At 41.0% G+C, this 27087-nt stretch overlaps 1 protein-coding gene across 2 annotated transcripts; it reads right to left on the bottom strand.

The window, feature by feature from the left end:
* Nucleotides 1–3: 3 nt before the first annotated feature.
* On the bottom strand, nt 4–26509 carry LOC103639442 (DExH-box ATP-dependent RNA helicase DExH14). 2 transcript variants are annotated; one of them, XR_004852853.1, is made up of 49 exons: nt 26227–26458; nt 26070–26122; nt 25745–25913; nt 24973–25420; nt 24831–24896; nt 23912–24016; nt 23523–23822; nt 20674–20790; nt 20514–20573; nt 20293–20364; nt 20093–20209; nt 19840–20001; nt 19477–19542; nt 19247–19399; nt 19085–19168; nt 17132–17206; nt 16931–17062; nt 16806–16871; nt 16260–16325; nt 15998–16120; nt 15588–15737; nt 15089–15301; nt 14853–15008; nt 14547–14771; nt 14376–14477; nt 14209–14289; nt 14041–14121; nt 13416–13619; nt 13215–13331; nt 12717–12839; nt 12545–12634; nt 12331–12456; nt 12153–12215; nt 11883–11971; nt 11368–11458; nt 9883–10032; nt 9603–9794; nt 9396–9461; nt 9166–9321; nt 8902–9085; nt 7204–7271; nt 6955–7120; nt 6805–6867; nt 6478–6573; nt 6191–6358; nt 5908–6081; nt 5232–5378; nt 709–840; nt 4–389 (listed from the first exon to the last, which is right to left on the bottom strand). XR_004852853.1 is itself a non-coding variant. In XM_008662184.3 (49 exons), exons 1-49 carry the CDS (start codon nt 26331–26333, stop codon nt 309–311), a joined length of 6255 nt encoding a protein of 2084 aa, XP_008660406.1. In that variant the 5' UTR covers nt 26334–26509; the 3' UTR covers nt 4–308. The 2 variants fall into 2 exon arrangements, 1 of the variants encoding a protein (XP_008660406.1); XM_008662184.3 differs by having other exon boundaries at nt 8942–9085; nt 26227–26509.
* Between the last annotated feature and the right edge of the window lie 578 nt (nt 26510–27087).

Here is a 27087-nt window from a genome sequence, read left to right as displayed (position 1 = left end):
ATGTAAATAATATAGTTTATATTATAAAATAGTATTTTGCACGACCATATACACAATTTGTTGGTCATAACCTTAGAGCTCAAACATCTACTATGCTTACGGAAAAGATATTTCATGAAAGTTATAAACCTATCCACTCGTATATATAGCTATTAAATATAATATAACCATGAACACGAGGGATGTAGTCATACAAACAAAAATTCATGGAATGAACTCATGTCTCGTGATTACAGGATCAATCTAGGATGAGCTGGTTGCTGAACCCATACAAAATGAAACAGCCCAAACAGCTCTGAATAAAGCACTCAACCCTTGGTGAGATGCTCAAGAGAATACTCCAAGTCAAAACCTAGGTAGCAATCCGACACCAAGATCAGCTTCGTCTCCTGAAATAAAATCATATCGTCAGAACATAAAAGGTCGATGCACACATCTGGGGGAGATAAGAATCATAAAAGACATGAGAGCTCACACAGATTTCATGCTTGAATCAAGATATCTCAAGCATACATATTTATGATATTTACTACTAACGGCTTAATGCAGCAGACTAACAGGATGTAATGGTATCCCGACAAGTAAAAAGCCAACTGTGTAGTAATAGATGTCTCAGGCGCAACTGTACAATCTGTCAAGTCACCCAAAAGCACAGAAGATCTTAACACTGAGCCTAGCCTAGCATATAGCCCAACAAAATTCATTTACCTGCACATTGAACGTCTGTGGCAATTCCATGCGAGTATTAATCACCCGATCTGCAAAACTAATTCTTTTCAGACCATACAGCTCTGAACTTGTAGCATTCCCCAGGACAAGCCACCAAGCTTCTTGTTTTGCCTGCAGAAAACAACCAAAAAGTTAAATGCAATGCAACTATTGAAGTTCAATGATACATTAGTTGGAACATATCAAACAGCATAACACTAAGCTGAAGAAATCAATACACATAATTGCAAGTTCTAGCAACTGTGGAAAGCAGCAATGTTCTTAAAACATATAACTACTCGAATTAACTCATATACAGGGAGCAGATGGCACCCAAGTACAGTATAGTCATCCAGCTAGGCTATTATTACTACTAGTGGGTGAGATTCAACTGATTTCTAGCATTGCAAAACATTCTTTGAGAACTTCTTTTCTTGAATGTCGGAGAGCTGTGTATAGGATCCAGCCCTCCCCCCCCCCCTTCCCCGACACCGGCGGACCCAGGATTTAAACCTAGGGTAGTCGAGAACAAAAATAATACCATGTATAATTTAATACTACATATATATAATTTCTCTCAATTCGTTATGAGTAGAAAATAACTAAAATGTGTTATAATGTATTTAATTCATCAAGTTAGGTTGCAAATTACATATATTTGTATTTTTGAGCCTAAACTCTGAGTAGTAGTTTGTTTTTGGAGCAAATTACAGGGTAGTCAGGGGCCTACCCATAATACCCTTTGGGCCCGCCCGTGCTCTCCGACACGCACCACATACATAAGTTTTTGTTGGACTGTGTGTGTGCTAATATTGTAATGGGGCTTGGAGTCCATATACTGGCGATATATAGACACTATGCCCACCCTAATTAGGGTTTGGGGGTTTCCAATATCGTATCTAGCTAGTATCCTCTTCCCACCCTCCCTCCTGCCGACGAGCACCTCCCTCCCTCCAGCCGATGGGTACTTTCCCTTCATCCACAACGCAAAAGCCTCGTCTATGGTCACCGCGCCCCTGTCCAGCTGATGGGCCGACGACGCGGCCAGATCCCCTGCCTCGACGCTCTAATTTCGCACTACGCAGGTGCCCGACGCACTTCCCTTTCCTGTAGTCACGGCCCGAGTCCTCCGCCCGCGCCGAAGGCCGCGGCGGACAAACTCATCTCCACGCCTTCGTCCGCGACGCCGGCTGCGCCCACCTTGCTCGTTGCCGCTCCTCCAACCACACGGCTGACCACGATCATGGCGGTGCCCGTCGAACCCCAAACAACTTCTCTGCACCTAGCGGTGCCTGGCCACCAGCGCCCCTATTGGCGTGTACGCCCTTGCCACGGGCACGTCCTGCGCCCCCTCCCATGGCGGTGACTGCCGCCGCTGCCGACCCCATCGACGTTGCTACCTCCACCACAAGCACCTAGCCATGCTCGAGCGCCTCTCCTAGCCATGCCGCCGCTGCATTAATTTTTCTTCCCATTCACATCCTGAAATGTGGGAATTTTAGGGTGACCAGTCCCCTCCGACGATGACCCACCCCGTGCCCTGGCCCGCTCCTGTGACGAGCCGCCGGTGTACCACCTGGTCGCCATCCATTGCGACCCTCGCCACATCCATCCAATGATCACTCGCTAAGAAGAACACAACCAACAGGATGGGAAACTGAAACTGGATAATGCCCCGGCACTCATGCTTTCAGGCAGGCGTGGAGTTCATCCCACTATACTAGACTAGGTTCGCGAGCCCTGTTCGATTGGACGAGAAATGTTTTTTTTCATAGTTTCTTTCGAAACAGCCTGCATTCCCACTCTTCCTTTTAGGAAAAAATAAACATGTGAAGAAAGACCGCTAACCCACTCTTCCTTCCCTTGCCTAGGTAGGGATATGCAAGAATAAGCAGGACAACCTACCTTATGAATTCAGTAATATGACGCTAGCTTAGCTAAAATAGCAAAAAATAAACTCATCTTAGTTGGCAATATGTCTGTCGCTCGACCGATGTTCTTCGACAATGCTCGCTGAGCAATAATGGCGTCGTGCTATGGAGGAGTATGCGGCTTTGCTGGCCAACCACAACTGAGACTTAGTGTCGTGTCCCCCTGGCACCAACATGGTCACCGGCAAGTGGATCTTCTATTATAAGCTCAAGGTTGATGGTACTGTGGATCGGTGCGAGGCTTGTTGGGTCCTGGAGTGGATTACGACGATACCTTCAATCCCGTCGTCAAGCCCACCACCATTTGGGCCATCCTCTCCCTCTCCCAGGACTGGGTGGTCCACGAGCTGAACGTGAAGAATGTCTTCCTTCACGACACTTTGACCGAGACGATGTACTGCAGCCAGCCTACCCGGCTTCGTCAACTCCACTCGCCCGGGTATAGTGTGTAAGCTTAACCACTCTTTATAGGGCCTCAAGCAGACGCCGCGGGCCTGGTACACATCGTTTTGCCTCCTACTTGGTCTTCCTCGGTTTCATCGAGGCCAAGTCGAACTAGGGATGGCAACGGGTCAGATTCAGGTCGGGTATAATAAATACCCGCCCGCGAACCCGTCGGGTATCGGGTGGGTATCGGATACCTATATATATATATATAAACAATACGGAAAAATTCCAAAAAATGTAATCATAGCCAGCAAAAATTCCAGAAAACTTATGCGTACAAGGAACACTTCAAACAAGTCTTCATGAATTATGTGTCAACACAGGCATATAGAACATAATATGGGAACACTTCAAGTCTTCATGATACATGCTCACTAGTTTTAAGTTTTTACGGATATCCACGGGTAACCCGCGGGCGACAAAAAAATATCCGTACCCGACCCGATTTTATCATGGGTCGGGTATGGGCAAGACCCGCGGGTACAAATTCGTACCCGAACCCGACGGATATCCAAACCCGCGGGTAAAATTGCCATCCCTAAGTCGAACACATCCTTGTTCATCCTTTGGCATGGCGACGACACCGTCTACCTCCTCTACATCGATAACATCATGCTCACAGCATCTAGTGTCGTCGCCCTGCAGCGCAAGTTCGCGATGAAGGACTACAATCCTCTCCACTACTTGCTCGAGGTCACCGTGGAGTGTCGTCCCCAGGGCCTCTTTCTTCACCAGCGCCAGTACGCCATCAACATTCTGGAGTAGTATGGCATGTCTGACTGCAAGCCCTGCTCCACGTCTGCTGACACTTAGGCGAAGGTCTCGACGACGATGGCGCCCCCGTCGACCGTAGAGAAGGAGGCTCTATTGTACCTTCACCCGACCCAGCATGGCTTACGCGGTCCAGCGTGTGTGCCTTCACATGCACACCCCGCGGGAGCCCCACCTCAACGCTGCCAAGCAGATTCTTCGCTACCTCCGCGGCACCCTCGACTACGGCTTTCTTCGACCCTCTCCGACTTCTGAGTTGGTCGTCTACATTGACGTTGATTGTGTTGGTTGTCCTGACACGCGTCGGTCCATCTCTGGCTACGACGTGTTCTTGGGCGCCAACCTCGTCTCCTGGTCCTTGATGCGACAACCCGTCTTTTCTCACTCCAGCGCTAAGGCCGAGTATCGCGTTGTGGCCAATGGCGTAGCCGAGACATCTTGGCTCTGTCAACTGCGACAACGTCAGCGCGGTCTACCTCTCCAATCCCATGCAACACCATCACACGAAGCACGTGGAGATCAAGCTCCACTTCGTCCGCGAGTGTGTCGCTGTCGACGATGTCCGCGTCCCGATCACCTCCCAGTTCGCCAACATCTTCACCAAGGAGCTCTCATCCAGTGTTCTCAGAGTTTTGGTCCAGTCTCAACATCTGCAATGGCTACAGTTGTGACTGCAGGGGGGATTGGACTGTGTGTGCTACTATTGTAATGGGCCTTGGCCCAGCCCATATACTGGCAATATATATACGCTAAGCCCACCCTAATTACGGTTTGGGGTTTCCAATAGTTTTCAGTTTACATTCACACCTTTGAGATAAAATCTGCACTGCCTAGTTTGTGTAAAATTCTTTTGCAGCACATAAGATTATTCCAAAAATGTTAGGCAACGAGCCTATTTGGAAGAGCTCAACTCGTTGATTCTTGCAGGATCTAAAGTATGTAGCAAGAATGAGGACTTATGGATCACCACGGAATCCCCAGTCTATCCCCAACTCCAAGAATGTTTGGAGCCACAGCTCTCCTACACAACCCAATTGCCAACAGATTTAAGGTGACACATTTATCAGTCGAACCAGTTGAATTTTTCAATTTATCTGTCAACATAGAATGCTGATACACAACATGTATTGTTTCAAGTCAGTTCTCAAATGGTATTCCTAACTTATCAAGACCTGGGCAAAAAATTTCTTCATTTTGAGCCATTTTAACATTTTTTTATGCAATACCTTAAACAATGAGCCTACTATGTTACATTTCATCGTTGCATCTATTCTCATGGCAAATTATTTAGATGCTGACTTTGGTAAATTTTATGTGATATCTTAAACAATGAGCCTATTTATCTATTCTCATGGAAATTGTTTAGATACTAACCTTGGGAAATCTAGGGGCAAATGCTCTTGATGCTGACCGTCGCGAATTTTTCAATTGCAACCTGATGTTTAAAGTTGGAGGTTTGGATCGCTCCTGTTCATTATGAAGCTTAACTTTCACATCAACATGAGGGAAATGTTGCAGATCCTGCACAATGAAATATAGTAGTCAGGAGAGTAATAAAGCAAAATGATCATATGCATTTAGAAGTTCGACGGGAATATACTATACTAATAATGAGGTTAACACACAGGAACAGAAATACTAATAATGCGGTTAACACAGAAGCATATAATCAGACAGCACAAATTTTAAAGGAAATGAAAGTAGAAATGTAGTCAATTAAATAGTAGGGCCATTCCTGACACATTTTTGTTCTACAAGAATATGAAGAAATTCATGGGCATTAAGAAGCGCCAGTCCTTGAGATCAACACAATAACATTGAATATTATTTGGGGCCCAGTATGAGTAACATGTCAATCTAGGGAAACAATAAAAACACTGGAACCAGCTTCTTCTGCGCTTGCATTTCCTTGAATAATTCAAGGATACTGGATAATGATGGACAATTCAGAAATTTACAAAACACTTTATTTTCAACTAATATCTAAAACTATTTAGGAAAACAAATTATGCTCAAAATATTTTAAGTGTGAGAACCAAGAAAGTAGCACCTGATACAACTCTGACGCAGAAAATGGTTGAAGTACCCTACGCAATTCTTCACGGGAAAGATCTAGTAAGGAGGGGACTGTTGAGACTCCTCTACTCTTGAGATGGTCTAATATATCATCATTCATGGATGGCAACATCCAGAGGGATTCATAATCTCTCTCAAACCAGAGACCCTAGCAAGGTAAAAATAGAAAAGCTGAACCAATGCAATCCTTCTCCAATGCAGGATTTAGAATCGTTTTTATATATTTGAAAAAGAAAAGCTGATCCAATGCAATTCACCTGTATGATCATCTGCAAGAGATGCATGCAAGTCAATGCACTCGTAAGCCATCCACTATTCGCGCATACATCAATCATTGCCTGTATGATGCGTATGCTCTGATCAAGAACTGATTTCAAGTCAGTGACATAGTCGCTTATTGGCAATTCTGCTCTGGAGAAATGTGCCTGCAAGACAAATAGAACCAAAAAAATGGTAATTACCACATCATTGTGCATCAAATACTATCAAACAGAAAATACTGCTAAAGAAAGAACATTCTGATCATATGTTCAACTCCTTGTACCTGAAAGAGTAAGTTGGCTTTAACATGTGGATCATCAAGGTGGTGTTGATCAACTGGATACGGGACATTTCCGCTGAGTATTCGATTCAAATTGTCCTGAATCAGCAAAGAGCATAAGTGCAAAAAAGATCAAACATGACAAGAGCAGGTTCAGGGTGAACTAAGGTCAGAGTGCATTTTTGGGATTAGGCGTACGAATTTCAATTCCTCTCCTTAATCAATACAGTGATCTCATCTTCGGAAGAAGAAAAATTGTTGACTTCAATTATCTATGAACAGAAGTTGAATAGTGCTTGTTTTCTTATAATAAAAGGGAGAAAAACACACCTCATTGTGCCGTACAGGAAGCTCATCAAATTCTGATGCAGCTGACAGTATGTGTAGAAAGACCTAGCAACAGGATCAAAGCTATTCAATATCTGTCATTCCGAATTAACTCAAACAATTAACCAAGGAATAATTAAAGTCAAAACTTACTTCCAACGTTGTGTTGGGGCCAATATTTGACCCAAACATTGAAACAGTGAGGTAGCTCAGGTAATACTGTGAAGCTATTTTCCCCAAAATCAAGTACTTTACAGAGTGGTCATCCACTTTTATGCATCCACTGTCCTCAAGATCTTCAAATGTAGTTTCGACTAACCTGTTTGGGCAAAATGGGAAAGACATATCATTGATTTGTTATAGAGTCAAGACCTATGCTTAAATGAACTCCTCATTCCCCACCTTGATAGATAAGAATTCAATGTGTTTGTTTCAGTATCCTCCAATCCATAATAGGCCGGATTAACAACCTGAGTTGAGCAATAAACCATGGTGAACAAGACAAAAACACAGATTTTACGAGATGTTTTCGACCCAGCTAGATGTCATCATGCCGTCTTAGCAGATAACTCTGACAAGACACAGAATTTAACCGGCAAAACAGTAAGACACTACATTGCTTGTTGAATTTCTGCCATTGTCATAACAGTCTTGATTTTGACCCTTATTATTCAGAAAATGTACCGACCAATATAACTGTGTATAGGGCAACGCTATTCGTCACCCTATGTGATGATCACCCACCCTAGAATGACTTAACTAATATAAGTTATTCACTTATCTATGGTCTTAGTAAGTCATTCCTTAAGTCATTTCAGGGTTTGCGATCATCACCTAGGGTAACGAATAGTGTTGTCGTATATATATAGCTTCATACACCCCCCTTCGAACTCAACGTGGATCCTGGTATTTCTTACCGAAAGTCATGGAACATTTAGGTTTTGGTCGTTGTGGTGTATGCTAATCTCCAATCTGCTACAAAGTTCTACTTAATTGACGACCAATGGAGAATTGTGTGAACCCATTAGACATCTTCGTGGTTTACGACAGGGGGACCTTTGTCTCCAATGTTACTCATCTTTGAATGGATGTGTTGAATAGTTTGTTTGCCAAAGCTGAAGAAGAGGGTTTGCTAAAGCCAATGTCTAGTCACCAAGTAAAACATCGCATCTCCTTGTATGCAGATGATGTTGCACTCTTCATTCAGTTAAGGCATGCTGACCTCTATATATATTTTCTACACCCTATGGACAGAGATCCTTTCGTCATTCTTAAGGTTAGTAACATGGTATGGTATCAAATCAGATTAGTGTTAGGGCTAGTGGGCTGAATACCATAGTATTTTTTATTTTTTCATATACATGTATTATATGTATTTATTTTTTTACTATAAAATCGTGGGTATTCATTTGAATACCCATGTCTTATGCTGGGCCCGCCACTGCATCCCGGTAAGTTCACTGCCATAGAAGATAGATAACCATGCCCGTAAGAACATGTTGAACTTGAACTTTCCATCCAGCTTTAGTCATCAAATCAACCTTCCTTCCTGATAGTTGGTTTGCTATTTTATCAATAATGGGTTGGACCTGATCCTTTGTGAGTTTTTTATGGCTAAAGGTAGTCCCAGATATTTACAGTGAAACTCTAAAACCTCATAGGGCAGCAAGTTATGCAGCAGGACCAAGTCTTGATCATCACATCTTTGGGGTACACATCACTCTTATGAACATCGGTACGCAGACCGGAGGCTTCCCAAAAAGATTTAGGATGTCCAGAGCAACGTTTATATCCCTATCAGTCGGCCGGAGAAACACAACCACATCATCAGCATAAAGAGAGAAACGATGATGTAAAACACATGTAGCTAGACGCTGAAACAGCGCTTCCTGTTCGGCCTTGGTGAACAGATATCCAAGAACATAGGGACCTTGGGGATTTGAGAAGACAATTCCAATAGAGGAATGGCTATCTCTATATAGAGAGCCTCATGGGCCTACAGTAGATGGCCTTAACAAAGATTAACTATCCAGAACTTTTAGCCTGCTGAGTGCACGAACATAAAACAAAGTACTGAAAATGATTTTGCAAGATAAATACCAATCTGCGATATAGGTAAGTCAAGGTGACAAATAATTACCAATCTGCGATATAGGTAAGTCCAGGTGAGATAAATAATCGCCTCCTCCTTGTTGCTGATGGTGCCAGAAACAATTTCTGCATTTATGTGGTCATGCAAGTGCTCCCTCAGATTACTTTCCACAGGAAACGGTTCGTAGAGGAACTGAAAATTATATTATTTACTGTTAAACTCAAGATAAAAGATGCTTTATCGCCCATTAAAAGAGAAGGAAAAACCGTGACCTTCTTGTAAAAGCTCTTTTTTGGTTCATGGACAAGAATAACAGCTTTGCCATGTTGGTCGTATTGCGGCCGACCTGCACGACCCATCATCTGCAGAATATCTGTGATATCATAATCTATGTATCTTTTTGTTTTCCCATCATAGTATTCAGTGCCCTACAAGATAAGAGACTAAATAAGTTCACAAATAAATCACCAGTAAAGACAGAAAATGCAAGGCATTATGTCACCTTGATTATGACCAGGTGAGCTGGAAGATTGACACCCCACGCCAATGTGCTGGTACATACCAGCACCTGGAAAAACGTCAAGCAACAAGGTCTGTATAAGCTGCTCAAGTATGTAACTAGCATAGCTTACAAGAGAAATACTTAACCAGATAAGCTGAAATATTAGAATTATGTGTAACAAGAGAAGGCTATCAAAGCAGAACACACCTGAATCTTATTGTTTGAAAAAAGCTCCTCAACCAAGGATCTGTCTCTGTCATTTAAACCAGCATGATGCAGACCTATGCCAAATTGCAGAGTATGCCTCAAATTACTGTCAGAAACCTGTGAAAGAACCATGTCTAGGGAGTTGTCTTCAATGCTCAGGAACTGCCTTGGTTTTTCATCTGATGCTGCAAGCTGCACGTAGAGCACATTAAACAGATAAGATTGCAGTAATGTTTATAGTTATACCCATCTAGTATCATAGATCCATAGTAGAATCGACCTGAATGATATCAAGAGCTGTAAGTCTTGTCTGTCGACGTGATGACACAAAAATGAGAACTGGTTTATTGGGTGAATGAGTGCATATGGCTGCATAAGCTGGTTTGTTCATGCTATTCATTCTTGGACAATAGAATTTCCCAGGATATCCCTGTCAAAACATAGAAGGAAACATGGAGTTAGGATGCAATTTTTTCTTATGTTGTGATCCACCAAACATTATCCTCCAAATACTGTGGTTAACCTCTCTCTGGTGGGGTGGTTAGTATCTTTCTATGGTGGGGAGTTATATTTTCTAAGTGCAGGGCAGATATAATATGTGAAACCAAGGGTGTGGAGAGTGCTGTAAAGACTCTGTTACCAGGGGCCGTGCGGACTGTGCGACCGCACAGGGCCCCTAAAATCATACGGCCCAAAATGTGTGTGTGTCTATATATATAGTGCAGCGGTAGAGCCTACCGTCACTAACCGGAAGGTCCCGTGTTCGAGCCCCAGCCTCTGCATATTATGCATATAAGGCATGGCGCTTAAAGATACCCTTCCCCAGACCCGCACAGTGCAGGAAGCCTATGGCACTGGGTACACCCTTTTATATATATATAAAGCAAAAAAATATTATTTTGCATAATATATTGGCCAAAATATGGTCTAGAATCGTAAGAACATTGGAATAGATCTGTTCTTCTCATTGTTAACTAAGCTATTTTTTCGCATACAAGGAAATTTAAACATTATTAAAGTTATTAAAAAATATTTGTTTTATTATTTACCCCCAATGCACTGTAGACATTCGATAGAAAGGGTTTAAAGTCTTGCTGTCACCATCATAAGGCCGCATTTAAAAGAGTCGGACAATCTGATTTGAAGTGAGCGACTTGTTCGTGGAGTTGAGTTTCATCCAAGATTTTATTTCACAGGAAAATATGTGCCCTATCGACATTCTAAATTTTTAAAGCCTTGCAACTGATGATATAGAGTTCTTTTAACTGTTCTTCGGTTGCATTGGATGGTTGAAGTTTTTCTAAAATAAACTTATTGAAATCCTATTGACACGAGTACACAACTCTGAGTCTAGCTAGGGTTGAAGCCCATTGATCATGTATGGCAGGAGCAAAGGGTCTATCCTTGCTCACTGCTAGGGGCTTTTAGTTATAGCACGCTTAGTCGCCTTACATTTAGGAAATGGGTGCTTAAGTCCTAGAAAACAAGGTGCGGAGGGGGTGTTTGGGTCTATGTATGACTCATTTTCTTGTACTAGCACAATGATATATAGTTCTCCTGCGTGCTCGAGAGAAAAAAACTGAGGAAATTGGCTCTACTGGGCAATGTCAGCAATATGAACCAGAATAGGGATTTGCAGCAAAAACAGAAATCTTGTTTAGCATTGTAGAGTGGGGGGTGTCTTGTACCACAATTTCTTCTTAATACAATGAAGTGGAAGTCTCCTACGTTTTCGAGAAGAAGAAAAAATAGGAATCCTGCTTACCTGGATATGCACTTCAAGAGGTACAGGTCTCACACTAGGCTTGAAATTGAATAGACCGTCATCTGTAACGCCCAACCAATCAGCTAAATCACTGAAATATATGTGAAAGATAGAAGCGATCAGCTAATAGAGCAAAAGTGCTAGTGGTAATGTAGGTACAGACAGTACCATGATAACACCTACTATTCCCAAATACATAATGTGAGAATAGTGCTTCGATTCATACGCTATGGAAATATTTTGCACTTTATTTAAAGATATTGGGCACAAGAATCAATGTCTATACTGATACATCACTGATCAGGATTTGTGTGTATCCAATGGCCAGTGATAATCCACCACCAGTGACCACTCATGCTAACTGCCACGAGTCTGGCAGTCTGCTTGAGGTTTGTGGGCCAAGAAAATTGATGTCAATGCTATGATGCAGACGATGTAGCTCTATAAAATTATCAAGGTGTCGGATATATAGGTAGAAAAAAAACTGCATGCAAAAGCATCACTTCAAAGCATACCGAGCATTTGCTAATGCCGTTGATAAACCAACAAACCGAATTGAACGTTCTGTTTGTGATGATATGTATCGCATTCTTGATACAATGACCTGAAAAACAAAAAATTCCATCATGCTAAACATTGATAGAGAGATCAAAGTTAAAATAAAAATGAACAAATACAGAAAAAACGTATTTATTGATGTATATCAGTGGACAAAATGATATATCATGTCAAACTGACATAGTATAAGCAAAGATAGTATTTTATATAAGTGCCAGAAGGAGTACCTCAAGGATGGGTCCACGGTCAGCTCCCAGAAGATGTATCTCATCCAATATCATGAGCCCGACCTGTCAATAATCATGTAAAATATATTCAACAACTAAAATGAAATTAACCTATTATATATGATCTACGGAATGAGGGAAAAACTAAATAGCTAATATATGAAAGACAGGTCTAGACCTTCATAACGTAACTTCTGCTATGCCAATTTCGACTAATCCCATCCCATTTTTCAGGGGTAGAAATGATGATGTCAGCTGACAATAGGGCCATCAAATCTGGAGTGAAGTCACCAGTCATCTCAACCTATCAATTATGAGAAGTGTTACTTCAGTTAAGATGAATGTTTACTTTTAATGTACCAGAGAAATAAAAGCTATGGAGTGCTCTTTACCATCTTCTTCCCAAGCTGAATTACAAGACGTTTTCTCCAATCATTCATTCTTTCTCGTACTATTGCCTTTAGAGGAGCAATGTAAACTACCTAAAACAGGTATTGGGAAGGCATTAAATTGCCATCATGCCAAAAAAAAACTTTCAGATTTTTTGGAAGTTGATAAACAAACCTTCATGTCTGGTTGTGTACTGAAAAGATGGAGCATTGCAAGTTCTGCCGAAATTGTTTTGCCACTCCCAGTTGGAGCTCCCAAGAGTACATTGTTATCAGTGTGATAAAGAACATGAAAAGCCTAAAGGAAGAAAGTAGAAATTTAATAGTTTACATACAAATGAGCAAACAATTCAGCAATGGTACTAGGTGTGTTTGGGCATTATACAACAAGAGATGCATACAAAAAGCATCATGTGAACTTCAAAAAAATGGATGCAAATTGTTTAGCATTTGGTAATTTTTACTTGATTCTCCAATTTATGTTCAATCAAGAATACATGTTTCCCAGTTCCCACAAACAACTCACCACTATGCAAAAAGAACTGATAATGCCTGGAACAGTTGCAAAACAAAAAACAATGGTTGGAATAGCTTTAAAAGTTTAATTACAATCCCTATAATGCAGATAATGGCATTGGCAATGGAACGGTAGATAACTGGGTTCCAAAGGCACCTGAGTTTGTATCGGGTTGAAATGGGAAAATCTGTACAGATCCTCATACGTTTTGTTGCCAAGAGCACTCAGTGGAAGAGGCTTCAAGTCCAAGAGTTCTGTGTGTGTTATTTGTGTCTGCATGGGCAATGGGTGCAGCATTCAGTATACAATAATCAAAATAAGCATTAACGAGCATCAGTGAGCGATTGTTCGATTCACCTGTGGCAATGTCAAATTATGAAAAGAAACAGTGAAGAGTGTTTCAGCATGTAGCCATGAGTCTGAGATGGCATGTATATAGTACTGTGGCGGATGAGGTTCAAATATTGGTACATTAAAAGATATCTTTGTAGGTGTTCCTCTTGCCATCTTCTTCGTTAATGTGAATAGCTCTGAATGATAAATGGTATCATTTTCAGAATCCTGTAAAATAAAATGTTAATGTTACTGAGTACTGACCACTGCATGCCTGCGATAGGAATCAACTACAAAAAGTTTAAATTGGTAATCTTTAAAAAGGTGCAAATTTATATGACCATTAAAAGAATTGCATGCACATCGCATTTTATATAAGAGGTTCCTGAAAATAATGACATTTCTATGCATTTACTACCAATCTTTCTAGGTCTATATGTGTCTCCTCACAAAGTTAGAAGCAAAGCAAATATAATTGCATTGTTCAGTTACATACCAAAAGACCCCATAAAGAAGATTAGAAAAGAGGAAACAGTCTCTTGACCCCTCAAAAAAGGCATGGCAACAAGATAATAAATTTAGTGAAAGACAGGTGAAATAAATTTTGCACCATCTTTCTGATATAAGTACAATACATGTAATCACACACCTCAACAATGATCCACCATCGTTCTGACATGCCATGATAACGATCTTTCCACACAAATTCAGGAGTTATATGCAGGTCCACCTACAGAAATACAATAAGTGGTTGCATAAGAGCATATCATAGAAAATTCTAATTGGCACACAATACTTAACTGGAACAAACTCTTACTTTAAGAACTGTCCTAGTGATTGGGCTCACGGTTGCAGATAGGTTGACATACGGGAAGTATCCAACGTATTGCTTGACCAACTTCACCAAGAGGATGTTAATCACATTAGTAACAAGTAGAAAAAAATATTGAACAATTAAAAAACACCTGTTAAGCCAAGGCATACCTTTCCCTGATGAGAAAACCGGATCAGAGCTCCAATTTCATTTTCCTCCATCTCATAAAGATGATCCAGATCAACATTTCTTTCCTCGAGTTTCCACAATACCTAATTCAAAGAGGAAGGATTACATTTCAAAAACAAGGGAAACACAAGTAATGATAATTGACAGCAAACCTGAGGAGAAAGATCCTTATCAAACTGCCTAAGTGGATGAAGATGGGGCCATATCTTGCGGTCCACGGCCTTGCAATATTGCAACAATAAGGATGACATCTCAGACCATCCCCGACGCAGACAAATCTCAAATAGTGCCCTCATTATGCGTGCCAAACTTTGACTAATGTATTGAGCATCAGAATGTAAAGAGGAGCTATCGATTGGAGCACGGGAAATATAAACCTGCAAATTGATCAAATACCCAAATAAAAAACTTAGTTCGAATTTAACCGGGGGGAGGGGGGTACAGTCCTCAGTACTAACCTGTATGAGAATTGAAATTTTCCCATGTTTGTCAGTCGGCCCACCCTTAATTTCTAAAGGGCATGCTTTCCTTGCAAGGGCTTCTAATTCATCCTGTTCTTCTTCTCTTACTACGATATTCTCAAATTCAGAGGAATGGGCCACCATAGTAATCAACTGAGGTTGTACCCAGGCATGTCAGTAAAATGTCCAAGCATCACAAGCCCAACAAAGACATGAAAGAGGTAAACCAATACCTCACTTTCACTCATGTGACGTCGAAGCATCTCATTGTAAGTCTCGACACTGGAGTACTGAAGGTAAAAATGACTTGCAATTCGACCAAGTTCGGTGCAGTAGAAGTTACCACTCTTTTCATCAAAGCGCATCATCTTAGCTTTGTCCAGTGCTCGTGCAGCATCAATAATAAATGTTCTTTGCTTTGCACCCATAGAAGGATCTCCCATAACCTTAATAAAAAATACGAGATAGAAATTAGAACCCAAAAAATTGTCTTCAGAACTCAACGGAGGAAACATCACGCGCTACAGTACCCACACGTGAACAGTAGCCCCGGCTGACCTGGAAGTGCACTGTGGGCCTAGTGCCCATAACAGCAAAATACAGGCATGTGACACTTCCATATGTACTGTTCGCCAGTTTTTTTAGTGAATGTCAAAAATCTCATACTAAAAGATACATCCTTCTTAGAAAAGTTTACATCACATATGTGTGAATGGTGGGAGGAAAAGTTACCTCTTCCCAAGTTATCCCATACACCAGAGGATTAGTCTTCATCCTTATAAATAAGTATGTATAGCCAAGCCAGGTACAAGCCTCCCTGACATTTGTTACAGTGCCCAAAGCAACTTCAGCATTTAAATTATCTTTCAGAGATCCAAGGAACTGCAAGATTATATATAGTTAACGACATATTAAATTGTGGGTCAAAAGAATATATAACAGACCGTTTTTTCAAGACCTGTCATAACAAGGGCTACAATACTACAATAGTAAAATAACATAAAACTATTGGTCATATAAAAATTGCTCCATTATACAACAACCTAATGTTAGGATAACCCCCTGGATTATGATCTTAATTATTTACCCCATAGCTGAACAAGTTCCATTATTATGTTAGCATAGCATCCTGGTATGCTAACCTGGCTCTCTATTGGAAGCTGACTTGTCAATAACCTCAAGTAATAAGCCAATTTGTCATGTGTTGTGATAATAATTCCTTCGCCACTTTTATCAAACTGTGGCCTTCCAGCACGTCCAAAGATCTAGCACAAAATAGAATATGAATGCATAAACATCAGAAACATAAGAGTGGTTGACTGAAGAAATGAACATAATAGAACAGTATTTTTACTTCAAAAGGAAAAAAAATAGCACAGATATATGACAGGTTTAGATAGACACCTGCATCACATCAAGCATCCCCAAGTCTCGCCACCCACCAGCTTTAGGATCATATAGCTGTGTGCCCTGTTGTTGGGAAATGTGAGTATCAGCAATGTGCAGTGCATAAAAGAGGTATAGACAATTGAAAACATGCAAGGCTTGTGATGCTCATCCGTCTTATCAAACCAGAAAGATAAACTAAAAGTATTACACAAAACTTGAGGCTTTTAGTATGCCCATCCAGATAAATAGTATTACATGCCAATGTTGATCCCAGACTATCTTCAAAGCAAGTGGTAACTAGTTAGAACTAAACAACACTGAATACCAAGATGTGTTTGTATTAATGCCAAACTACAAAGAGTAGTTGCTATATCGAACTAAACAGCATAGGATCCTCACAGATAGACAGGTGTTAATTACATCCTAAAGATATTAGGTTAAGTGATAAGTTACAATAAACTGCAAGCTTTTAGTTCTTTCAATTATCCAGTATTGGCTAGATGCCCCATCAATTATACACATCTTTTAAAAAAAAGGTAGAGCAAAAAGGAAAGCACTAACCTTTATAACAACTGTATGAGCTGGTAAGTTTACTCCCCAAGCCAAAGTTGCTGTACAAACAAGGACCTAAACTGAAAGAAGTTAGCACAAGACTAGAGAATACTCAAGCATGCAGAAATACATACTTTCAAAAGCCCGTCACCAAACAAGCGCTCCATCAAACTTCTGTCAGATCGCATCATTCCAGCATTGTGTATACCAAATCCAGATTCAAAAAATTCAACAACTTCACGACTTTTTGCTTTACTAACATCTTTCTGCACCCATTAACAATAAGTAATTCACTACATTAATGGTAAAAATGAAACCATAGGGTAACCTTATACCTTGATTAATGGAAATTGAGGATGATCTGCACTTGAAAATAATTCCAATTCCCCTGCTTTTGCTGCTAGGTCAATCTGAGCAGAATGAAAAAAATAATTAGAAACTAGAGATTATCTAATTGGTTAAGACAAATATCCGCATCATAAAAAAGATACCAACGAAAAGGCCTCAGATCCAAACGGTGTCTTATGAAACGAAATCTGTCAGCTTAATATAAGATCATATTGCCATTTCACCTTGTAGGTCATATTACTGAATTGTCCTTTCAAAATACAAGTCTATTAAGGAAAAAGAGTATAGCCGTGGCATGTTATTTAAAAGAGGCATATGAGGTCCATTATAGCTAGTGCCTCCTTGGTTTCTGCACATAACGGTTGTGGACTGTGAAATGCAGGTACATTAACATGAGATAATACATCTCCCTTCAGTTCTGTCTGCTTGCCCATAATAACAACCAAACTCTTGATTTCCTCAATGGACAAACATTTTGAAATGTTTTCCTCCAAGGCCATTAACAAATATATAGCAAAGTGAAGGGAGTAGCTCAGCCGATCAGATATTTCTAACCAAGAGTACCAACACACTTTCTAAATAAATAAGAAAACTCAAGGCATTTATTAGTCAAATTTGTATATATGTTGTGTGAGGCGTTATACATTTAGGTTTTTCTTTATCAAATACCATGTAGACATGTAGCTCTCTTGTGTGTTCAAGAAAAAATGCAAGGTGGCTCTTGAATACACACACAAACTCTATTTGTCACCTAAGGTATCGGCGCATCACCTGGACGTACGATCCATCCGAACTAATTAGCCAACGAGGTAGGCGACTGACCGGTGGAACGCAGACCGCGGAACGGATCTAATTACGTCCGTTGTTCGGTCATATGTGTGTTGATTGACGATTTTAACGTCCATTATTTATTAGGTCGGCCCCTTTTATGTATTTAATACGGTTTTTAGTCATTCCACTTATTTTTGTTATTTGTTACAGTTCCAGTCATTCCATTACCGTTTCAGTCATTTCACTACCATTTCAATCATTCTGTTACTGTTACAGTTTCAGTCATTCCATTACATTCTCAATCATTCACTCATTCAGTCATTCCGTTACAGTTTCAGTCATTCTGTTACCATCTTAGCCATTCCGTTACAGTTTCAGTCATTCTGTTACAATTTCCGTTACAGTTTCAGTCATTTCATTATCGTTACAGTTTTAGCCATTCCATTACAGTCTTAGTCATTCACTCATTTAGCCATTCTGTTACAGTTTCAGTCATTGTGTTACAGTTTTGGTCATTCCGTTACAGATTCAGCCATTCAGTTACAATTTCAATCGTTTTGTTACCATTACAGTCGTCTTAATTGAGGCACGTCTGCCGGCCAGGTAACGGATTTTTTGTTGCATAACGTAGATCGGGGGTGTGCTTGGATCCGCTTTGTCGCCTTAATTTGAGGCGTCTGTCGGGTGTGCGCGGAGTGCGGGTGGTGTGCCGGACCAGTTGGTGGTTGGTCCAGGTGATGGACTTCGGTGGCAAATAGCTCTGCCCTATGCACACACACAGGTATCAGACACGGCATAAGAATCCTAAAAAAACTCAACCAGCAAGGGAAAGCCACTCACATGGCATTGCATTAAAGAGCAGACCAGTGTCATAGGCTCCCACATGAGTAGGGTCTAGAAAAGGCATAAACCAAAGCAAACCTTTCCCCCGCAAATGTGGAGAGGCTGCTTCGAACTCACGGCATTGCATAGCGGCTCAGGTGGTTACCATACTAAGGCTCTTGTGACCAAATAGGCTACAGCCCCATTCACGTGGCATAAGCACCCTGATGAACAGTAAGACTCACGAGACATGACAAACAGTGAACAATGGGAAAACCAATATTATAATTCTACTACTATCGAGCAATTAAGTGATGATTCTCACATGGTAATGGTATAAGACTTACCAGGGTTCTAGCGGTTTTCCCAGTATCCTTACGGGTATGGACAAAAACCAATGCTTGGTGACCTTGCTTAATGGACTCAACAACCTATCAATTTGATGTAAGAGTAATACGAAGGTACAGATACAGAAATCAAGAGAACCATGCTATTCATAGAGAAAAGACCTTCTCATAACACAAAGTATTGAATAATTCACTTCTCTTTGTGTAATCCCTTTCACTGATCCCAATGTACTGCTGAGCAAGAGGAACTGGACGATAGCTTGAGTCAAAAAAGAAAAGTCCAGTGTCTGGATTAACCCGCAAAAAATGTGCGACCTGAAAGCATGATATTATTTAAACAAAGTTGAGATGGCCGTATATACATGATAGTGAAGGTAAAGTAGGTAACAGACCTCTAAGTAGGTAGGCAGGGTAGCAGATAGGCCAACAATGCGAATCATTGATTGCATAGACTCAACCTGTTGCATTCGATCGATTCATAAATATGAACCACAGGCAACAAAACATGTAAAGGTAGACAATGTCTTTACGTCTCCGTTTTTTTAATTATTGTGCCATGATTCTTGAGATCGTTAATGCACAAGAAATTACATGTATAAGATGTAAAACAAGGATAAATAGTGTCATCAATGTCTACAGGCATAATTTGAAGTATACCCACCTATATTTCATCTCATCTTTACGAATCATTAAACTGTGAATTCTGCCAACACCAAGGCAGAGAGAAGTTGTTCCTTTTTTGTGTAAGAACTTACCTGGCGGAGAGTCCGAGCTACTAGCGCCTCAATTACTGAACCTCTATCGTCATTTAAAAGGTGTACTTCATCAATGATGATCAGCTTAACCAGCATTGAAAGTGACATGTCACTGCTTTTGCGTGTAATAACATCCCACTTCTCAGGAGTAGTCACTATCATCTGCTTGATGCATGAAATAAGCACAGCTCAGAGTCGCTAAGTTAAAGAATAAGATCACTAAGTGAAAAGAATAAAACGAGGTAGACCATACCTGAGTTTCTTCAATCTCATTTTTGGTCAACTGCATATCTCCTGTAAGTTCTCTAACAACCAGGTTCAATGGAGATAATCGGCGACTGAATGTTGCTGTTACCTCTGCGGCCAAGGCCTAAATAAAATTTTGTGTGTGTGTAAAATCCAATGGTTCCCAAAACATCCAAACATTAAAGGTAATGTAAGGGAGAATAATACCTTCATTGGAGCAACATAGACTATCTTAAACTCGTTTTTATGTAAAATACCATCCCTGAAGTGCTGTTTAACCTGTAAAAGAAATGTGTTCATCCACTATCCAAGATTCTATCCCAACGATTTTATCAATAATAAACAAAGATCTCAAGAGAACAGATATAAACTTGTAAAAATTTGTAAGTTGTAGGCTTTAGTAGAGCTTGTTCGTGGTGTTGGTATACCTCATGAAGAACTGCAATCATTGCAATATTTGTTTTCCCAGCACCTGTTGGGGCACAAACCTGAAAATTTATGAAAGTTAGCTATGATAGCAGAAGACAGTAGTTAAGAAAAGGGGGTGAGTGAGGAAATATTGCATAGATACTGGATCCAGTTACACACTAAAATATTCTCATTGGTGTAGTATGTAGCTTGGAAAATACGACTCTGCACACGATTGAGTGACTTGTATCCCTGGAAGGCAGCTTGGGCAAACTCATCTAATTCTTTTATTTCAATCTGCAAAAAAAACAAGAGAACTCCACAGTTAGTCAGTTATCAACAAAAAAATCCAAGTAATGAACTAATGATGAAACCGGCACAGCTGAGTCAGTCCGATGTCACAAACCTGTTAATGATAAAGTAAACAGAACTGGTACAGACGCAGTCATTTTACCAACTATATCAGGCAAAAGAAAGGTTGCATAGAGAGTAGTTAATAGTTATAACATCCTAAAAAGGCGGATGCGTCTACTGCTGCTGATTATAGACCGATTAGCCTCATCCACAATTTCGCTAAATTGGTCACCAAAATCCTTGATAATCGGTTGGCTCCCCATTTGCATCATCTGGTTGCAGCCAATCAGTGTGCTTTCGTGAGGGGGAGATCTATCCATGATAATTATATGTTAGTTCAACAATCTATCAAGGCGCTACACAGGAAGAGGCTTTCCAGTTTGTTTTTGAAATTAGATATCTCTAAACCTTTCGATTCAGTGTCTTGGGCTTTTATTCTCGAAGTCTTGTCTCACCTTGGTTTTGGAATTAAATGGTGTAACCTGATTTCCAATATTCTATTTACTTCTTCCACTCAAGTTATGTTAAATGGTGTCCCTGGAAATATTATTATGCATCGTAGAGGACTCCGTCAAGGAGACCCTCTTTCCCCCATGTTGTTTGTCTTGGTGATGGATGTCTTAGCAGCCTCTTCAAATTGGCTGAGAATAGGGGTTTGTTACATGGCTTAGATGATGCTAATGTCAGATGCAGACTCTCCATATATGCTGCCGATGTGGTGATGTTCGTCAGGCCATTTGAGGAAGATCTGAAATGTATTCGCCTCATTCTGGACTGTTTTGGTGCAGCTTCAGGCCTGGTGTCTAATATGCATAAAAGTTGTGCCATACCTATTGGATGTGATGTGACAGCTATGCAGGAAGGTTGCAGGACTCTTCAGTGTTCCCCGGCTGCCTTCCCTTGCACTTATTTGGGACTTCCAATCTCAGATAAAAAGCTTAGGAGGAGTGATCTAATGATATGGGTTGACAAGGTTGCAGATCGTCTACCAAATTGGAAAGCACACCTTCTTAACCTTGCTGGTAGAACAGCTCTTGTGTGATTTGTGCTTTCGGCTATCCCGGTCTATCTTCCTATTGCAATGAATATTCCCAATTGGATGGTTAACTCTATCGACAAAATTAGAAGAGGGTTTATTTGGAAGGGGAGGAAAGAGGCTAATGGAGGTAGCTGTATGGTTTCCTGAGATATTGTTACAAGGCCTATTAATCTTCGGGGCTTGGGAATCCCTAATCTGCAGTTCATGAGCTGGGCTTTGCAATCAAAATGGTTATGGCTGGAAAAAATGGACCCAAACAGACCTTGGCAGGGACTGAAGCTTCCTATACAACAGCATGTCAAGAATCTGTTTTCAGATTCTCTGATTTCTATAGTTGGGAACGGCACCGGCACTCTGTTCTGGACTGATAGATGGCTAAATGGGGCTGCAATCAGGGATTTTGCCCCTGAGGTGTTAGCTAAGGTGGGAAAAAGATCCTTATATTCAAGAACTGTGGCTCAACCCCTTGAAAATTGGCAGTGGGTTAGGGATATTAAAGCTCCTCTCTCGCTGGCTGGGCTGCAGCGGTACCTTCTGTTATGGGATTCGGTGAGGGGAGTTGAACTATCCCATGTTCCTGATCAGCACGGGTGGAGGCATGAGACCTCAGGGATCTTCTCATCCAAATCTTGTTACAATAACTTATTCTCAGGTTCAACCAGCTTTGAACCATGGAAAGGGCTTTGGAAGACCTGGGCTCCTCCGAAATGCAAATTCTTCCTGTGGTTGGCTATGAGGAATAGGTGTTGGACCGCTGACAGGTTAGAAAAGAGAGGGTTACCTCATCCGGATGCTTGTCCATTATGTGATCAACAACAAGAGACAATTCAGCACCTCCTAGCCTCATGCATCTTTACCCGCCAGTTTTGGTTCAGTATTTTATCTCCTTTTGGCTTGGGCTATCTTACTCCTGCTGTTGATGAACCCTCTTTCGCGGAGTGGTGGGGACGTCTGGTTCTTAGAGTGCCCAATGGCAGGAAAAAGGGGCTCAACAGTGTCATCATTTTGGGGGTGTGGCGTGTTTGGCTGCACCGCAACAAAGTGATCTTCAATGGGGAACCCCCTTCTCTAGCAAATCTATAGAGAAGCTTCTTAGATGAAGCTGTATGTTGGGTGATAGCTGGAGCAAAAAATCTAGGTTCACTAGACCTAGCTAGAGCCCTGAATGTGGTTGGCTCTGCTCCCTAATGCTTAGGGCAGCTGTTGGGAGGGTTAGTCTAAGTGACTCTATGGACGGTTTTTTGTATGCTTGTTTCTAGCCTCCATGAGGATCTTATATCTGGGTCTTCTTTAGACCTTTGTTTCTTCCTTCTTAATATATAATGAGGCACAGTTCTCCTGCGCTTTTCAAGAAAAAATGCAATGTTTTTAATCTACAGATAAAATCAATATAGTGAAACAGAGAAGGGTTATGCAAATCGACCATTGGTACTAGGTTTCACCATTCCACATTCTAAGGTCATTGTGTACATTAAAGATATCACAAATTAGAGGAAAAAAATTCATTCAAGTAAGGAAAATCATCTTAAAATTAATATAATGCAGGACTTATCATGTCCCACTCCCATTGAATCAATTTTAGAGATATAAGCTATCACATATACAGAGGAGATGAGGGATGAAACCATATGCCTACCAGCTTCTCATTGGGTTTCAGTGATGCTGTTGGAGTTGGTGGAATCTTCACTTCTTCATAACCCTTCATGTGTTTCCTTGTGGTTCCTTGAGGAAGGGAAGTTACTGTAAAACTGTCTGACCCTTCTCCACTACCAATCACGTCATCAAATGCCTCCTTCCGTTCACTTGCCAAAAGAAGGGATGAAAAATCATCAACACCAATATCATTATTGCCACTGTCTGCACTGCGCTTGCTACGTCTTTCCTCTTTCCTCCTAATCTTATCAAGCTGGCGTTCAGACTCTGTTTGTACAGTTACCTGCAGGCATATAAGATGAAACTTCATTTCATAATCTAGCCAAGTATCCACAATACATGAAGATAGCCAACACTACGAAGTTGTCATACCTGTGTACCATAAGTTGGCATCTTTGGTTGATTACCTGAGGTCATTTTCTCAGATTTCAGTATCGACAATCCATGTTGAATTGCATCCACTAGCTCTTTCCTATGCTGTAAAGCATGATATAATCAGATTATATGCAATTAATGTTTTTTCTCAAACAAATATTCCATTAGTGCCATAAGGTACAGAAAGCACACAAACAAATTCTTAAATAATGCAGCAATGAGGAGGCCTTCAATACCATGCCATTGCACAAATAAATAACAGTGCTGTTCTGTTAATCAGTCATGTGTTTCAACTTTTCTGGAAGAAGGATGTCATGATTGAACTATCACATAGTGAGCTCTCAGTTTGAATCTCACCCTCAAATATAATTCCAGGTTAACTGTAGTTCCTTGGATTCTTATCATGATAAAAGCGGAAGCATGCAAACTAATGAACCAAAGCAACAAAGGATCAGAGTTGAAGTCTGAAGTCCTCTAAAAAAAGAATTGTCAGAGAGAAATTTTTAAAAAAAAATACTGCCATGGAGTCAGCATGTAGTTAATACAATGACATACAGTTCTGTTGCGTGTTCAAGAAAAAAAAGAGAAAATTTGCAACATTTATGAAACAGACAAGGTTTTCTTCTGATTGGTACAAAAAACTGTACTGATTCTGGTGCTCTCCTATTAATTTCTCATTTCTTCCCCAGCCAATCTAATACCCGAATCTTGGCCATAATGTATCATTTGAACAAGTGGATGGCTTATAGTTATCATGTGATATCTAACAATAATTGAGTCTCCTAGGCCTTGTTTGTATACTAGAAACAAGTTACAAACATGCAGAACTAAGAGCAGCAAGACAAACCGTACAGTAAATAGTATGAAAGAAATATATGTAGAATAAACTTGAAAGAGAGACAACAAGGCCCCTTACCAAAAGAAGATCTTGAACTATTTCAAAAGCGGTGTCGCCAACCAGGTCCAAAAGTTCACCAGCTATCTGCAAAGTGGGAGCACCATATGATTGCAGAAACAAAAATTAAAACAGAGGCAATTTTCAGTAGAACGTTAAAAACCTGATCGCCTGCTTTATTTGATAGGAGCACTCTGCACAAGGTCATTGCAAGTTCATCTCCTGAGAGCATTGAGCCACCACTTTTAGTTATCAAAGCACACTGATCTTTCAGCCACCTCAAACTCACAGAACCCCTAACAGCAGTTGAATGACTAGTTGTGGATGTGCTCCAAGCATCATACTGCCATTTTTCAAATGGACCACTGCCCAATTCAGCACTTTCTAAGGGTGCGTCAAGAGAAACATCAACAATGAAACGGGCAAGTGGCTTGAAATCGAAGTCTGCTCCAAATTCAATTCTATCATTTTCATTTACATCATCCGCTATTCTGTGTACAGATTCATAGGCACTTGCTCGTTGAAGGGAATCGAGCTTCTGAGCTAACTGAGCTAGCTTTTTCAAAACTGAGTCTTGTACAGTGTAGCCCACAAGGCTCTCCAACTCATTCCTGATGAGACATAAACCATGTAAGTAGTGTGAATCCAGCAGAAAGAACTTGATCTTATAGCATCCACATGATACAGAAAACCACGCAGAGTGATAGTATTCTGAAAGATGATGTAACACGGCTCAAATAATTGATGCAACCAAACTATTGCCCAGGAGATTATGGCCATCTGCCATCTAGACCTCGGTAATTTACTACTGGCAGTTTAAGAGCTCCCGAGTTGCAATGCATAGAATTGAACCTCATTTAAGAGCACAAAAGCCAAACGAATTGCCAAGTTTGTGAGGCTTGAAAAAAGAGAGACATGGCATGTTTGTTTGCTACCTTTTGGAAAGGACTTTTTTAGCACCAACATACTCCGTGTCATCGCCACCAAATAGAGTATATACAGTCTGCGCAACTTGGTAGAGTTCTTCAGACACTGCCTCTCCGCTCAACAACTCCACAACGGCCCCGATAAATTGTTTATACGCCTGACGCACTTCGCTGGAAGCTGCAACCAAGTCGCAGTTTCGACCAATTAAACTGAAATCAAAATCACAGGCAAGCACGCAAACACCCAGAAGGGAAGAGTGGGGGAAGGCCAAAACATCACAGCTCTGAGCTCTAGGCTCTAAAAAAGGGAGCTCGAGGGGTTTGGAAACCTTACCATCGTCCCAGCCAGGCACGATTTTCCGAGCGAACTTCCACTCGTCATGCGGCCTGCGGAGATAATAAACGGAACGAAATCGTCAGGTTTCCTCCGCAGCGATTGGAATTCGGGGACAGTGAGGCACCAGCGATTGGCGGAGGGGAGGGAGCGGAACCTGGGGAGGGTGAGAGCCTGGAGGGCGCTCTTGCGGAGGAGGTAGGCCTGATCAGCGTCGTAGTGGCCGCGGAGCGCGCTCGTCAGGCGCGGAAGCGGTGCGAGCATCTCGGAGTTGGATCGCAGCGCGCCGGCGGGAGGAGCTTCGGTAAATGTTAGGGCTATTTTGGAAGTCGAAATACCGGAGCCGACGAGAGTCAAAATTGAATAAGTCAATCTCCTCCGGTTCGTGGCTCCCAGGTGTACAGGGAGGGCCTATTTATATAGATAATGCAAATATAGATACGGTCACGTGATTTTATCTAACAAGACAAAGAAAATAGAGATAGAATCACATGATCTTATCCAATAAATCTCACATTTACGCTAAATCTATAAAATTGTTTCCCCAAACACCACTAAGATGCTAAATTTAAATATCAACCTGGTTTGACGGGCGTGAGGCAAGAAGTGGAGGGAAGTGGGATCTATATTAGAAGAGATAAATACGATATTCCTGATCTGATACCCGCGGACGATCCCTAGCCTAGCTTGGCAATCCCTTGAAAATGCAATGCATTTTCCAAATTGCTTTTTCTCAAAAAAACTCTCAAATCAACTCACGCATATTCCCTTGCTTCTGTTAACTACGTATATCTCCTGTTTCTATACTTGCTAGCTAGCAACCTCTTATCACACAGAAAGCTTCGTCTAAAGAATCATTAGATTTGCAACTGTAGCACGGCTTCGTATCATCAAAATAACCTCTCTTCTGGAACGCAATAGAAACAGCTTCAGCACCAACTGTTAAACATTGCAAGTAATAGAGATTATTCAAATGGTTGCCCTTCAAGATAATACGATTGCCACGAGAAACCTTAAG

This window comes from Zea mays, chromosome 9, assembly GCF_902167145.1.
Source record: "Zea mays cultivar B73 chromosome 9, Zm-B73-REFERENCE-NAM-5.0, whole genome shotgun sequence".
Taxonomy (NCBI): domain Eukaryota; kingdom Viridiplantae; phylum Streptophyta; class Magnoliopsida; order Poales; family Poaceae; genus Zea; species Zea mays.
This window is presented reverse-complemented; position numbering and strand designations above follow the sequence as displayed.